General features: G+C 49.8%; 1 protein-coding gene across 1 annotated transcript in view; it reads right to left on the bottom strand.

Annotated features, from left to right (window-relative positions):
* CD81 (CD81 molecule) overlaps nt 1-15550 on the bottom strand; it is a 39437-nt gene that overhangs the window by 7938 nt on the left and 15949 nt on the right. Inside the window, exons 3-4 of the mRNA XM_064163184.1 lie at nt 4679-4776; nt 1065-1139 (exon numbers count right to left, since the gene is read on the bottom strand). Coding sequence (XP_064019254.1) covers nt 1065-1139; nt 4679-4776 — 173 coding nt within the window. The remainder of the gene's footprint in view (nt 1-1064; nt 1140-4678; nt 4777-15550) is intronic.

Here is a 15550-nt window from a genome sequence, read left to right as displayed (position 1 = left end):
TCGATGGCTGAGCGATCAGCACCCAGTCTGCTGCCTGCTGCAGTGTGGCCATGGTGCCCATGCACTGATAGCTTTGCTCATCCAGATCAAGCTCTGCATGTGTGTGAGCACATAGAATTGTAGAATCACCTGGGTTGGAAGTGACCTCTAAAGGTCATCCAGTCCAACCCCCTGTGCAGTGAGCAGGGACATCCTCAATTGGATTAGGTCACCCAGAGCCCTGTCAAGTCTCACCGTGAATATCTCCAGGGATGGAGCCTCAACCACCTCTCTGGACAACCTGTTCCAATGTTCCACCACCCTCATGGTAAAGAACTTGCTCCTAACATCCAATCTAAATTTGCTCTTCTCTAATTTCAAACCATAGCCCCTAGTCCTATCACTGCAAGCCTTCATAAACAGCCCTTCTCCAGCCTTCTTACCTGTGATGCTAGCAAAGGGAAGATGAGAAGCTGTATTTTTCAGTCCTACCCTTTAGCTAACCCCTCACAGCCAGAGGGCCTCCTCCAAGGAGTCCCTAGCAGGTGGCTGAGATGGACACATGACTTCTACGCTGGGTGTGTGCACAGCACATTGATCAGAAGCAAGCTCAGTCCTGGCAGAGGAACAGCCCAGAGCAGGTTATCTGACACTGGTAAGAAGCAGGAAGCATCAAGCAATGCCATTAGTGCAGACCCAGGCTCTCCCTGCATTCCTGCCCTTCAGGGCCACATGGCTGCATTCACTCTTGGAACCTAAGACCTACAGATGGCTTCCCTTCAGGCTTCCAGATCTGAATCACCTCACTCTGTGACTGATAGGGTAAGTAAAGGGTCCCAAGTGAGACAGAGCTATTTTTAATCCAGACATTGCACTCTAAGGGCCAGTTGCTACTATCAAGTGCTCACATTTAAAGTTCACCAGCCTGAGAGGAGTTCAGTGACCTGCCCAGGTCACACAGCTAATTCAAGCCCCCTGTGACTCAGTTCAGGAGCAGCTCATGAGCAAAACAACCCATACTGGGATCTGCTGTAGTTCTGCCCCAGCCTCCCACTCCCACAACAGCAACTTTGGAGTTGTCTTACTTGGTCTTTGTTGACAAATCCCCAAATTCCAGCTGCGACTTCACAGGCAAACAGGATCACCAGGCAAGTGAAGAACTGCAAAGGCAAATCAAGAGAGGGACGTTTAACAGTCTGGCTACAGGAAAATCAGCAATAAGGTGGCAAGAGCTGAGGAGTGCCACTTCTACTGACAGAGATCAGAGCAAATATCACTTGACTCATACATGCTCTTAGCCCAAACACTTTTTCCTCCAACTCATCAGATGTCACCCCACATCCAGAACCCTGGGATGACTAAGGATTAGCAGACCCCTTCCCACCCAGGGGCTAACAGGAATGCAGATGCCCTGTGCACCACCAGGCACTCACAGGGCCATCCAGACAAGCTCCTTGCACTGCCACAGATGCCGTGAGGATGGGGATGGCCAGCACAGGGTTAAAAGCACATTTTGGCTGCCGAGGAGAGCTGCAGGGTGTGATTTATGGGCAGCTCTCCTGGCATCCACAGCCCCGCAAGGCTACTGCAGTTTTTTGCATAAATACCAACACTGACATTTTCCCACAGTCCCCCCCTGCTCATGCAGCTCCAGCACTCCTCTTTGCCATGCCCCAGGGCCTCCCTCCATCTTTTTGTTCAGATCCCAGGAACACGTTAGACTGGGAATGGGAAACCCTAAAGTTTGTATGTCACAGTCAAGTGCAAAGGCACAGATGGGAGCGCTCCACACACAGCTGATATCACCTCTGTGACTACACCACCCTCAACGACTGGGAGAGTTACCACGGAAGTGAAAGAAGCAGAAGAGGTGAATGCAGTCAGAAGACAAAAGTCACATTATGGAAGGGAACAACAGCCTTTGGCTACTGGGCAGCCTCTGTTCCAGACACTTTCTTTGTCCACAGAAGGAATGCGAGTTTCTCACACGCAAGAGCAAAGGACTATCAGCAAAATGGGAAGAGAACTACTGACAGCAGGAGAGGACTTCTAACCTCCTTCTTCAGTCTCCAAACAACCAGCTCTTATCCAAACATATATCTCTCCCTGATTGCCCAAGGAACAGCTCTGGGGTACAGGGTCCCACATCCCACCAAGGAACCACCTCACTCTTAGTCACAGGCACACCACTGTAGTTCTCTGGCTAAGTGCTGAGGCTCACTTCTTACTGTGGTCACCCTCCAGTGAAGGATGTCTCCTGTATCCCAGATGTGGAGGTACCATTTCCTGCATGCTCAGTTCTGCAAGCTGGTTTGACTTCACAGGAACATGATGTGCCCTAGCCCTTCCCAGGCAGCAGAGCCTGCTCCATGCTAAGCAGCTCCCTCCTGCCTTCCTCAAGTCTCATCACTCAGCTTCCATGAGTCTTTGTCAGCATGGAGCTTCCTGGTAGTCTCTTCTGCAGTGAGCCTATAGTCACTCCATCAGCGGGCTACAGGAGAGGGGAAAGAGGCTGCTTTGCCACAACACCCTGAGGATGTTGCCTAGAGATGTCCTTGGAGCACGGTGGGAGCCTTGGCTAGCAGAAAGCATCTCTATGAGGCATCTCCAGTCTCCTCTTGGCAAGCCAAGGTGTGAGCAAAGACTGGCAGTGCACAGAGCTGCTCATTTCAGCCAAAGCATTCGGTTGCCCTGTCAGGCTTCAGGTACCTTGTACCATCTGCCCTTCTAATCCTCTTTCCAACTTCAGGAGGGAGTGAGGGGCAATTCAGGTTCTGTAATTGCTTGCATTGACAAAAATATGACACAATCCAGGCTGCCAGAAATCACTACAAAACCCCTGTCAGATTTGTTTCAGGCTTCTCCTATTCTCAACAGCATGATAAAGCCTGGAAACTCCTACAGCAGCATCTCCATTGATGTTCAGATGTGCTTTAGAGAAACTGATTTGAAGCATCTCCTTCTTATGGGGAGTCAGAAGCAACTAAAGGTGAAAGCATCTGTAAGAGTGAGGGAAAGTAGCTCCATTCCCCTCTGTCCCAGCTGAATGCACACCCTTGGGTCACTGCACCACCACCAAGAACCTTCCATCACAGCTAAGCCAAGTGCTGGAATGTCCTTCCAGTTTGTTTTTCTTTCCCAATTTTTATGTTTTACCCTTCCAGTTTTTTTCTTGCATCAAGTTTAAAGTTGAACCACAAATGAGAACTTGCTCTAAATAAAGAGGTCTCCCTCACCCCAAAGCAAAGGCTTTTGGTGTGGCTTCAAGTTTACACAATGAAGTCTCATCCCGTGCCAGGAATCCTGAGCTGCTGCCTCATATCAAGGATGCCTGTAGCACTTCAGTCAGGGATTTTTCCAGGATGTACCTAGATGTTCTCACTAACATATTGTGGGAAAGCTTTGCTGTTTCCTCAGCCAAACAGATAAAAATAGTAGATGATTCCTTAAAAGAACTGCCACAGGCTGCCTTGAAAGAGTGTGGTGGGGAAGAGCAAGGGGAAGTTGTAGTGGATATCAGGTACAGAAGAGGGTTTAAGTGGGTTTTGATAAGACCCTGGTGGGCATAAAAGCATAGGGAGGAGGTGTCACATGTGGCACAGAAGAGGAATCTTCAAGAATCCTGCTGCTTGCAATCTCTTCTGCTATGTTGTTGGTTTCACCCTCTGTCCTGCAGCCGAGCACAAGGAGCTTGCAGCCAGCCTGACAGCTCAGTGGGCTGGGCAGAGGTGCTCTCAGGCAAACAGTGCTCCCCTGCTAGTGGGGGTTAGAAGGAACCACTGAAGATCATTTAGTCTAATAGCCCTGCTAAAGAAGAGCACCCATAGCAGGTCACCCAGGATCACAGTGTCCAGGTGGGTTTGGAATCTCTCCAGAGAAGGATATTCCACATTCTCTCTGGACAGTCTGCTCCAGGGCTCCACCATCCTCACAGCAAATAAGTTTTTTCTCCTGTTCAGATGGAATTTGTTGGAGTCATTTGTGCCCATTGACCTTTGTCCTATCACAGGGCATCACCAAAAAGAGCCCAGCCCCATCCTCTTTCCCCCCAGCCTTTAGCTGTTGATCAAGACTGAGAAGATCCCCTCTGTCTGCTATTCTCCAGGCTGAGGAGCCCCAGGGCCCTCTGCCTTTCCTCTTCACAGAGGTGCTGTAGGCCCTTCAAGCATCACTGTAGCCTCCACTGGACTCTTTCCTGTCTCTCTTGAACTGGGGAACCCAGAAACAGATGCAGTACTCCAGATATGGCTCATTAAGGCAGAGTAGAGGGGAAGGAGAACCATCCTTGACCTGCTGGCCATACTATTCCTAATGCATCCCAGGAGACCATTTGCCTTTTGGGCCAGAAGGGCACATTGCTGCCTCATGGGGAGCTTGTTGTCCAGCACTCTCAGGTCCATCTCCACAGAGCTGCTTTCCAGCAGGTCACCCCTCATCTGTACTGCTGCAGGGGATTATTCTTCCTCAGGTGCAAGAGCCTGCACTTGCCCTTGCTGGACTTCATCAGGTTCCTCTCCACCCAGTTCTCCAACCTGTCCTGGTCTCTTTGAATGGCAGCACAGTCAGCCACTCCTCTCAGTTCTTTGCATCATTTGTGACCACCACATCCTCCCACACCCTCCCAGCCCAGCAAGGGAGGCAGAGTCACACTCAGGGACATCACAGTACCAAGCAGCACCCAATACTCTGTGTCTCTCACCGTTCCCAGAAGGCACTGAGACTCCTGAATGGCACCATAGCATCCCAGGAACCCCACGAACATCATGACAGCTCCGACTGCGATCAGGATGTAGATTCCTGCAGGGAAGAACAAGAGGCAGATGTGTTACTGCAGAGCTTTGTGCAGCAGCACCCTGGCAACTGGATCCCTAGGGCAGCTCATCATGGGTGTGCAGAGTTAAGACCTAGGAGATCACAGAATGGTTTGAGTTGGAAGAGACCTTTAATGGTCACCTAGTCCAACACAGATATGTATAGAGGTGGCAGCAGACACACTAAAACACCACCACATACACGAGTCACATCTCAAAGTGTTGGAAGCTACTGACACCAAAACTTGAGTCCCCACCACGCCCTAAAATCAGAGGAAATGAAGAGAGCAAAGGAAAGGCTTGATGGTGTCCTGAGAGATGCAGCATGGCAGTTCCTATGCCATAGATGCTGGCTGAAGTATTTGAGCAGATAAGATGAAAACAGTCAGCACCTATCTTTTCAAATAAACACTGAGGCACGTGGTTGATTTAAACATCACACAAATGCTTGTACAGTTAACATTTTAGAGACAGATGAACCACAAAATGAAAGGGGAAGCACTGCTGAAGTGTCTCATTTAACATAACCTGGCTTTTGTCAGAGTTCTACAGAGAAATGACATTTTCTAGACTCACAGAATCATTTTGGTTGGACCAAAGAGACATTTAAGATCACCAAGCCCAACTGTTAACCCATCACTGCCAGGTCACCACTAAACTATGTCCCTCAGCATCACATCTACACAGCTTTGAAATCCTTCCAGGGAAGGGGACTCTACCATTGCCCTGGACAGCCTGTTCCAGACTTTGATAACCCTTTTGGGGAAGAATTTTTCATCATGTTTAATCTAAACCTCCTCTGGCACAACTGGAGACCATTTCCTCTTGCCCATCACTTATTAGAGAGAAGACACCAACCTCCTTTCATTGAGTTGTAGAGAGTAAGAAGGCCTTCCCCAAGTCTCCTTATCTCCAGGCTAAACAAGCCCAGCTCCCGCAGCTGCTCCTCACCAGACCTATTCTCCAGGCCTTTCCCCAGCTTCATTGCCCTCTCTGAACCTGCTCCAGCATCTCAATGCCCTTCTTGTTGAGAGGGGCCCAAAACTGAACCTCAGATTTGAGGTGTGGCCTCACCAGTGCTGCTTGACTTCAACTTATTAAATCTGCACAGTCAGTTTACTCCATAGCTCATTGACAGCTGGGAAGCTGCAGGCTTGGGGGCAGGGGGGCTCAGAAAACAGAAGAATGAAAGTTTATTCATCCAGGAAACAAGAGCTTAGCTGAAGACTCTGCTCTGCTGCTGCTGCTACTAATCACCATCGTCTCGCCAATCACGAGACTGGTGAGACCATGCTGATGACTCAGCTAGATGCTCCAGCTCAGATGAAATTACTTTCTTACACCCCTCAAAATCAAAGCTTTTTTTCCTGGTGGATCCTGTATCTTTAGTGTATTTTTGGCTAAGAAATATTCTGGGCTTCTCAACTCAAGAGAGATGTTGAGATACTGGAACATGTCCAGAGAAGGGAGACGAAGCTGGTGAGGGGCCTGGAGCACAGCCCTGTGAGGAGAGGCTGAAGGAGCTGGGGGTGTGCAGCCTGAAGAAGAGGAGGCTCAGGGGGGACCTCATTGCTGTCTGCAACTACCTGATGGGAGGCTGTAGCCAGGTGGGGTTGGTCTCTTCTGCCAGGCAACCAGCAACAGAACAAGGGGACACAGTCTCAAGTTGTACTAGGGGAGGTCTAGGCTGGATGCTAGGAGGAAGTTGTTGGCAGAGAGAGTGATTGGCATTGGAATGGGCTGCCCAGGGAGGTGGTGGAGTCACCACCCCTGGAGGTGTTGAAGAAAAGCCTGGATGAGGCACTTAGTGCCATGGTCTATTTGACTGGCCAGGGCTGGGTGCTAGGTTGGGCTGGATGATCTTGGAGGTCTCTTCCAACCTGGTTGATTCTGTGATTCTCAGGCATTGTGGTTCCACTGCTTTGTAAGCAAACCTTACACCTCCTGTTCAAACACAACTTGACAGATGGAAAAAAAAAGAAAGGAGGAAAAAAATTGAAGCAATAGAGTGAGGCAAGACTGCAGTCACCATTGCTAAGTGACAGTGGGGACACAATTAAGTCAGAATGAAAACAAACACACATGGAGCATCCCAGAGGTAAGAGCAACGCAGCAGATCCTGCTTGGGAGACGTGTCCCTTCAATGAAATGTTTTCTTTTGCTCTGAGTCAAAATGTTTTTTCCTCAGAGTTATTAATCAGTCTGTCAGCTCCCCTTTAGGAACAGCACAAATGTGTAAACAGAGCTCAAGATTAAAACTGCCTGTATGTGCGTGTCATGTTTAAGGTTTTTTCTTATCTTCCTAGCTCTTAAACAATCTTCTGATAAGGAAAGTGCAAAGTGCAAAGGCCATGTGCTGAGAGCAGAGCTTAGCCAAGTGAAAGCCCTCTCTGAAGCAGACCTGGTGAATAGCAATGGTCCTGCCTTGTTTAAAACTCCCTTATGAGCACATCAGACTTGGGAAAGGGTCAACTTCAGCTCCTGCTTCTTCCTTCTTGGAAACATAAGTCATAGAATCACAGAAATTTAGAAGTTTGGAAGGGACCTCCAGAGATCATCAAGTCCAACCCCCCTGCCAAGGCAGGCTCACTCAGGGTAGTCTGCACAGGAATGCATCTTGGTGGGTTTGGACAGTCTCCAGAGGAGGAGATGTCACAAACCTCTCTGGGCAGCCTGTTCCAGGGCTCTGTCACCCTCACCATAAAGAAATTTCTCCTCACGTTGAGGTGAAACCTTCTTTGTTCCAGTTTGTACCTGTTGTCTCATTACTGTGCATCACCAAAACCAGATTTGCCCCCTCCCCTTGACACCCACCCCTCAGATATTGATAGATGTTGATCAGATCTCCTCTCAGCCTTCTCTTCTCCAGACTAAACGCTCCCAGGGCTCTCAGTCTCCCTTTGTAAGGGAGATGCTCAAGTCCCCCCAGTCATCCTCATGGCTCTCCACTGGACTCTCTCCAGCAGGACCCTGTCTCTCTTGAACTGAGGAGTCCAAAACTAGACACAGTGTACTAGATGTGGTCTCACCAGTGCAGAGCAGGAGAAGAACCTCCCTAGCCCTGCTGGGCACACTTTTCTTGCTTCACCCCAGGATGCCATTGGCTCTCTCAGCCACACAGAACACACCAGAACCCAAACAACAGAAGCACCAAGGCAAGGGCTGGCTAAGGTAAGGGACACAGCACCCTCCAGCCCTGGCCTTGGACCCTCTAGCTGGCATTTCCCACTGGCTCCAGGCCTGCACAATGCTGCCTCTCTATTTGGGCTCCATGTGAGGCAGGAAGCCAGCTGCAGGGAGCTGAGTGGAGCACATCCACTCCTCCTCACAGAAACCTGACGCATCGGTGAGTGGCGATGCCAGCATCCGCACGGCAGTGTCCCCAGAAAGAGGGAGAAAAGCAGGACTTGCACCTCCTGCTGTGCATCAAGGAGGCTTCAGCAGTGCCTGGCAGCCAACGGGCTTTTGGGTTGTGGAAGCTCCCTAATGGAACGAGGGCACCTCCTTGCCTAAGGTACACAGAGAAGGGGAAAACTAGCAAAAGAATCATAGAAACACAGCACCACAGAAGGTGGCCACTTCCTCTCATCCTATCTTTAAAGTGAAGGTGGTGAGACATTGGCACAGGTTGCCCAGGGAGGTTGTGGCTGCTCCCTCTCTGGAGGTGTTTAAGGTCAGGTTGGATGAGGCCTTGAGCAACCTGTTCTAGTGAGAGGTGACCCTGCCTGTGGCAGGGGGTCAGAACTGGATGAGCTTTGAGGTCCTTTCCAACCTAAACCATTCTAAGAAACTCTATTCCTTGTTTACTTAGGAGAAGAGACTGACCCCTGCATTGCTACTACCTCTTTCAGAGAGCTGCAAAGAGCAGTGAGGTCTCTCCTGAATCTCCTTTTCTCTAGGCTAAGCATCCCCACTTCCCTCAGTTACTCCTCATAAGACCTGCTCTCCAGACCCTTCACCACCTTTGTTGTCCTTCTGTGGACACGCTCCAGTGCCTCAATGTCCTTCTTGCAGGGAGAGGCCTAACACTGAAGCCAGAATTGAAGGTGCCCTGCTGGGACTGCAGAAGCCCCCCGGGAGAGTTTCCTGGAAAGGACAGGCCAGCTGTTAAAGCTTTGAGTAAGAATTAGGGGATTTCATCCCAAGGGCTGGAGATGACTTCAGGGTGGAGCAGTGGTGGCAGCCAGGCGCAGAGCCAGTGTGGCCAGCAGCGGGCTGGGGCATGTGCAGGGCAGAGGGGCCCCAAAAAGGGGCCTGGGAAGATGGGAAGGCATGAACTCATCCTGTGAAATGAAGGCTGTCTGCTGGACACCTGCCAAGCTCCAGGCAGACCAGTGGAGATTTCTGGATGCTACATGACTGCTGTTTTCCAGAAGAATAACATTATCAGTAGTGATCTCTCAAAAAAAGGTCTGCTTATGGCCACCAGAATCTGCTAATGCCCCAGAACCCTCCTACACCACTCCAGCTTGTGCCAGTGATGCTGCTGGTTTAGGTTTTCCATCCAAACTGTGCCAGTTTTCCCCATCTTACAGCCTTAGGTGGCACCACTGGAGTGTCTTCATTGCAACTCCATCTTGGCAAATCAACTCTGCTCATTCTTGAGTGCAGCAGCTTCTGACTTCTCACATTATAATAGCAGAGAGAAGACAAAGCTAGGTTGGGACCAAGACATTTCAACCTCTAAGTCACCATTCATGCAAAGCACCCCAGTGGATGGGTAACAAGCAGATCAAGCAGCATGGTGCTGCAGGGACCTCAGTAACCAGGTCACTCCCACACGTGGGCAGAAGATTTTATTCTCAAATTCTTCAGATTAAACACTGAAGGCAGCTTCCAGGCTGTACAAATATAGAAAGGAGATCACAGAGTCATGGAGTAGCCCAGAGTGGAAGGGACCTAGAAAGATCAACCTTCTGGTGGGAAATGAAGTCTGGATGAGACTATCCAGAACCCTACCCAATTAGATGTTGGAAACCTCCCATGATGGGGACCCTAGCAAGACCCTGGGAGGTTTTTGTAGTAAATGATCATTCTCACTGTAAATCTCCTGATACTGAGATCATCAGGAAAGTCAGAGTCACTATGAACTTGCTAGGAAGGTTTTACTCTAAAAACAGCACAGCAACCATGATATGATCTTTGCTCAAGAGCACCAGGATGTGATGCATCAGAGAAAGCAGCAGCAAAGGACCAGACATCATCATCCCTCCTCTGACAGAACCCCCTTAGGTTCTTGCTGGAATCTGTGGAACTTCAAAGCAAACCCAAACTCAACCTGCTGAACTCCTACCCCAGCCAGGCTGTGCACACCTCAGACAGACAAGAAGGGTTTTGGCTTCCTGCTTCTCTTCCTGCTCATTCTTCAACTCCTCACCAAAACCAGCAACAAGCAAGCAAAGAGCAAGAGGTAAAGAGGGAAGGGTGTGAGATGTGCACCACGTGTGGTTTCCTAACCAGAGCCCAATAGATACAACCAAAGGGGTAGGAGCAGCAGGAACAGGCAACCAGGCTGGGGAGAGGACTTGGAAAACCACAAAAAACCCTGGAAGGCTTTTAAGATAAAGGCCAGCTTCATTCCCAGGACAAACAAGTGGCTGTTATGAAGTTGCCTTTTGTTGCCAAGGGCCAGAACACTTCAGCCTCCTGGGAGGCACCAGAGCAGGACTCTACTCCAAAATTTGTTTCAAAACAAGCCCAAAATGTTTAACACAACAATAGTGTCTTGCACAAGGAGCATGAGCAGTGCTGCTCTGTGGAAATTCTCCAGCTAGAGGCTGCAGAAGCAAATAAAGGCAGCTCCAGTGCCCAACCACATGCTTTGGGTGGTAGTTGTTTTTCCACACCCGAACTTCCCCTCAAGGGATGGGGCCAGTGGAAGGGTCTCTGCCTCCAGCCTGGGTGCCAAGCAGCTGTGGGGGCTGTTTCACAGCAGTCTCAGCCCAGCCAGGAACGACCAAGCCCTTTTCCCAGAAAGCAGCCTGACACATCTTAGCTTTCATTGCTGGCAGACGGTGCAGATGACAGCCAGCCTGGGTTTGGGCTTCATGTCTGTGAGCAAGGCACTTGTCATGCCCATCTTGAATGGAACATTATCCTTCTTAAGGTCAGAGGGGACTCTCCAGCACAAGCCTCCTCACCGTGCAAACACGAGGGCTGGGATTAACTCCTGCCAGACTGTCCTAGGTGACAACCTCTTCACCAAAGTGGCCTTTGCTCCTTTAAGGCTCACCCCACTTGGCACCATTCTGCCCCAGCAAGGCTCCATCTGCCTTTCACAAGCCACTTACCAGCTTGCTGCCACTGCAGCTTTCTCAGGCATTTTAAACCAAGAAATGCTGCTTGCCATAAGCACAAAATAAAACCCAGGTGGTGGAAAAAGCAAACCACAGAGCCTGCAGCCATGCTCCTCCCTCCAACAGCAGCAGCAGATGACCTGGGAACACCCAGGGCTGCAGCAACAAGTACAATCAGCAAAACCTCCTAGGAACTGAAGGCACCAACATTCCTTCATGTCCTTGTACAGGGCAGGAGCAATGTCTAAGCCTTCATCACCCTTCTCTGAAAGAGCAGCAGCACAGCAGTGCTGCAGCTGCCACACACAAGCAGCTGGGATATGTGGGACCTGGACCTTGGAGGTGAGGATGTCACAGGAGGACTTGCAGGGATGTGTGGTGTCAGTAGTACCTGGAGTCCTCTATCTCCTGCTGAGACAGAGCCTTAAAACAGAAAGCTTTATGAGGGAGAGGCAACCAGTCTTAGCTTCACCTCCTCCTCACCGAGAGATTGTGGGTCCTGTCTGAATTCAAAGCAGGAAGCACAGCAACCATGATACGATCTTTGCTCAAGAGCACCAGGGTGTGATGCGCCAGAGAAAGCAGCAGCAATGGACCAGACGTCATCCTCCCTTCCCTGACAGAACCAAGAGTGTGCTGCTTTCAGCTGCAGGGACCCATGAAAGCTATAACCATGTGGAAGCCTCCAAACATCAGGCCCAGGGGACCTGATAATAATGGTGCTAGGTGGGAAAGTAAGACAGCTTAGTTCCTTGGTCACGTAGATGATACTGCCATGGAGGGCCCAGGTAGGAAGCAGAATGTTCAGTCTGGGAACAGGGAAGGGGGAGAAGAAAACAACATTCACTGTTGGTACTCGCTCTGGCATTAAAGCAGCAGAGCTGGTGCCTGCAGGGCTGTAAAACCCAGGTCCTGTCCCTGCTGAGAAGCAAACAAATAACCCCAAACCCCAACAAGAACAAAAAGCCCTAGAAAACAAACCAGACTTAAGAAAGAACATGATGGAAAAACAAATAAAAAGAGGAAGAGGCACAACAGAGTCCCCCTAAAGTCAGCGGGGTGGGGAGAGGCAGCCCTGCACAACCCTCCCCTACTGCCCCGCTACCCACATTGGAGATTGGCTGCAGGCAAAGGTGGGGGTGGTGGGAAGGAGACTCCTTCCTAAGCCATACCATGAAGCCTGGAAGAAAACCCTCTCTGTACCAGGGAGTTCTGGCTACAGCGTGTTTCCTTGTGACTAGAGGGCAAGGTACAAGCAGGGACTGGAAAGTCCCTCTAAGATGGGGTAGGAGTGGGAAAAAGGGTGGCTGTGCCTGGACCTTTCTCTCCAGCTGTCCACTGGAATCAAGCCAGCAGAGCCGAGAGTTCTTGGGAGTGGAGAGAGTGGAAAAAGAGGGTTTGCTGGAAGATGACAAGTGGGAAGCCCCTCCGTTCCTCTCCACCCCCTTTCCCAAAAACAACAGTGCTGCTCCACGGCTGGTAATGACTTCCAGATGGAGCAACAGTGTCACAAAGCATGGAGAGCTCTCCTGGGGCTGCGAGCTCACACGGGGAGATCAAAGGCTGTGCATGCCCTTGTCTGCAAGAGCTGGGCAAAAAGGAAGCAGAGGAACACACCTCTGTCAAGAAAGCAAAAAAGGAGGTGGAGAAGACTCCAAACAATGTCCTCATGTGCACACCCATATTCAAACCAACTCCATGCTGAGATGCCAGACTCAGATCTCTTCTGCCTGCCTCTTCCTCTGGAAGAAGGCTTGAGGTTTTGGACTGTAAGTGTGCCCACAGGAGGAGCTGAACATCTCAGAATCACACAGTAATCCAGGCTGGAAAAGACCTCTAAGATCATCAAGTCCAGCCTATAACCTAACACCACGATGTCAGCTAAACTATGCCACCAAGTACCATATCCAATCTTCTCTTAAAGACCTCCAGGGATGGTGACTCAACCACCTCCATCTCCATCTGGAATGGAGAGTTGATGGTGCATCAGAGGAGACCCAGGCTGGAACATCCTGGCCCATCCTCTGCTGCCTCAGCCTGAACATCTCTGTATACCCTGGGGTCTCACTCTGTGACAGAACCCAAATACCACCAGGAAGTTTCTTGTGGGCTTTGCATGCCTGAACTTGTGGCAGGTTTTCAAGGAAAAACTGCCAAAGCTATGGTTTGAACCAGCTCTAAAAAGCAAGAAGCCAGTTGCCCAGGGAGGTGGTGGAAGCCCCATCCCTGGAAGTTTTTAAGGCCAGGCTGGATGTGGCTGTGAGCAACCTGATCTAATGTGAAGTGTCCCTGCCCATGGCAGGGGGCTTGGAACTAGATGATCCTTGAGGTCCCTCCCAACCCTGGCATTCTTTGTGATTAAGGTCCCTCCCAACCCTGTGATTCTTTGACAGAGATCCCTAGTGGCAAAGCCAGCTTGGAGGGAACAAAGGAAGAGGACAACCACATTATTTGCAGTCAGATATGAACCCAAACAATTGGATACCACCAACATACAGCCATAAATCGGAACCAGCATTGGTCTGCAGAGCAAACGAGTCACAGGAGTTGGTGGTGATGAAGGCAGACTGAGATGCAATGACATACAAGTTGCTTTCTTCAGAACTAAAAATTGAATTCTATGTTAAAAGTATGAGAAAGAAGAAACAAAAATAAGGCTTGCTTGTATTGTGAGATACATGAGGTAAGCCAGATACCTGCCAGATACCTGTGGGAAAGGCTGACAAAGTGGTTTGCCTCCAAACTGCTACTTCAAAAAAGAATTCCACTGTTCTGGAAGGAGTTGAGCTGACAGTGATTAGAGGAAACCCCAGAACCACTACATCTCAGCTTCCTTTTCTTTAAGGGATTAAATATTTAAGTTGCCCTACAATAAGTTTAAATAAAGAAGTTTAAGTAAAGAAGTTTATTTCCACCACCCCTCCCCCCCCCAAAAAAAAAATACATCTGCTCTTTAAGAAAAAGCCACCTATAGATTATGTTTTTAAATCATCTGTTTTGCTCACTATGCTTTGAGGCCAGATGCAAACTTGGTTTCCCTTTCCAAGCACGCAAGCCTGGCCATGGATTGTCTTTCTACCAGCAAACCACAAACATATGGAGCCTTGAAGAAGCACAAGTGGATGAGAGAAGAGCCCAGCACTGAACCAGCCCTGTGCATCCACAGGGATCACTGCAGCACCTCACACCAAAGCTAGAGGTGGTTTTTCACCAGTGTTTGTTCCAGAACACAGAGATCAGGCTCTTATGCTCTTCTCTTTCATAGAATTGTGGACTGCTTTGGGTTGGAAGGGACCTTTAAAGGTCATCTAGTTCAAGTCCCTTGCAGGCAGCTCAGAGTCTCAAACCAACCTCACTTGCAATGGTTCCAGAGATAGGGCTTCTACTACCTTTCAGGACAATGTCTCACCACTCTCAGCATAAAACATTTTTTCCTTTTCTCTAGTCTGAATCTTCCTCTTAGTTTAAACCCACTACCCTTTGTCCTGGCACAACAGGCTCTGCTAAACATTTCTGTCTCCAGCTTTCTTATTGGCCCCTTTAAGAGCTGAAGGGTCACAAGGAGGTCTCACTGGCACAAAGGATTTGCTGTTGGGTCTAACCCCACAATAAACAGAAGTTGGCACCACCTTTGAAAGATGCCTGATATTTCTGGAAGGATGTGGACAAGGATGGAAGCATGAAGAGAGCCTAAAAACTACCCACTGCTCACAGGCAGGTCCACTGCTAGTTTCCAGAGCCCTTGCAGCACATCAGAGCTTGCCACAACCCCCTCTGCAACAGAGACCTCTCTGAAAGCCTGGACACCACTGCTTTTTGTTCAAGGCATTCCTGAAAGGGCCAACTAAAGAAAAAAGGGTACTGTTATGGATGGAAAAGACAACTTAGCCAAAGAAGTCTGTTTGGATGACGTTCTGGGATGCTCTGCGCTGCTGGCCACTTCTGGGTCCCAGGGCAAGAGCAACTGAAGCATTCTCACATGCTGTAAGGGCTGTGGGGCAAGCAATGGGGAAGCCCAGGCAGGCATCCTGATCCCTACTCATGCAGAGTAGGCCCAGCAACCCTTCCTGAAGCCCAAAAAGCCTGATGACAGCCCTTTCAAAAGTGCTGAGGCCATCCAGGGATGCTGTGCTGACATCAAGCACATGCGTGCGGATGCACCTGGAGTTCAGCTCGGAGGCGGACTCATTTGTCAGAAAGACTTCAAAGCAGCCCTGTGTTTTCTGGCCCACTTCTCCCAGCCTTTGTGACAAGCAGCTCAAACTCGTTTCCAGAGGAGAAATCATTGTCCTGGATCCTGTTTGCATGGAGCAGGAGGCTGTGGTTCCCCTGGTTAAAGAGCCTGTGTCTCCATTAGCCAGGCTGCTACAGCACATTCACCACCTCCAACCAGTCTGAAGCCATTGCTGCCTTCAGCTGTGCCTCTTCTCCCCACACTCTTTGCTGCCTGACCTGCTTAGGACC

The sequence above is a fragment of the Pogoniulus pusillus genome, chromosome 24 (assembly GCF_015220805.1).
Source record: "Pogoniulus pusillus isolate bPogPus1 chromosome 24, bPogPus1.pri, whole genome shotgun sequence".
Classification (NCBI taxonomy): domain Eukaryota; kingdom Metazoa; phylum Chordata; class Aves; order Piciformes; family Lybiidae; genus Pogoniulus; species Pogoniulus pusillus.
Note: the sequence above shows the minus strand (reverse complement) of the source record. Positions and strands in the feature narration are given on the sequence as shown.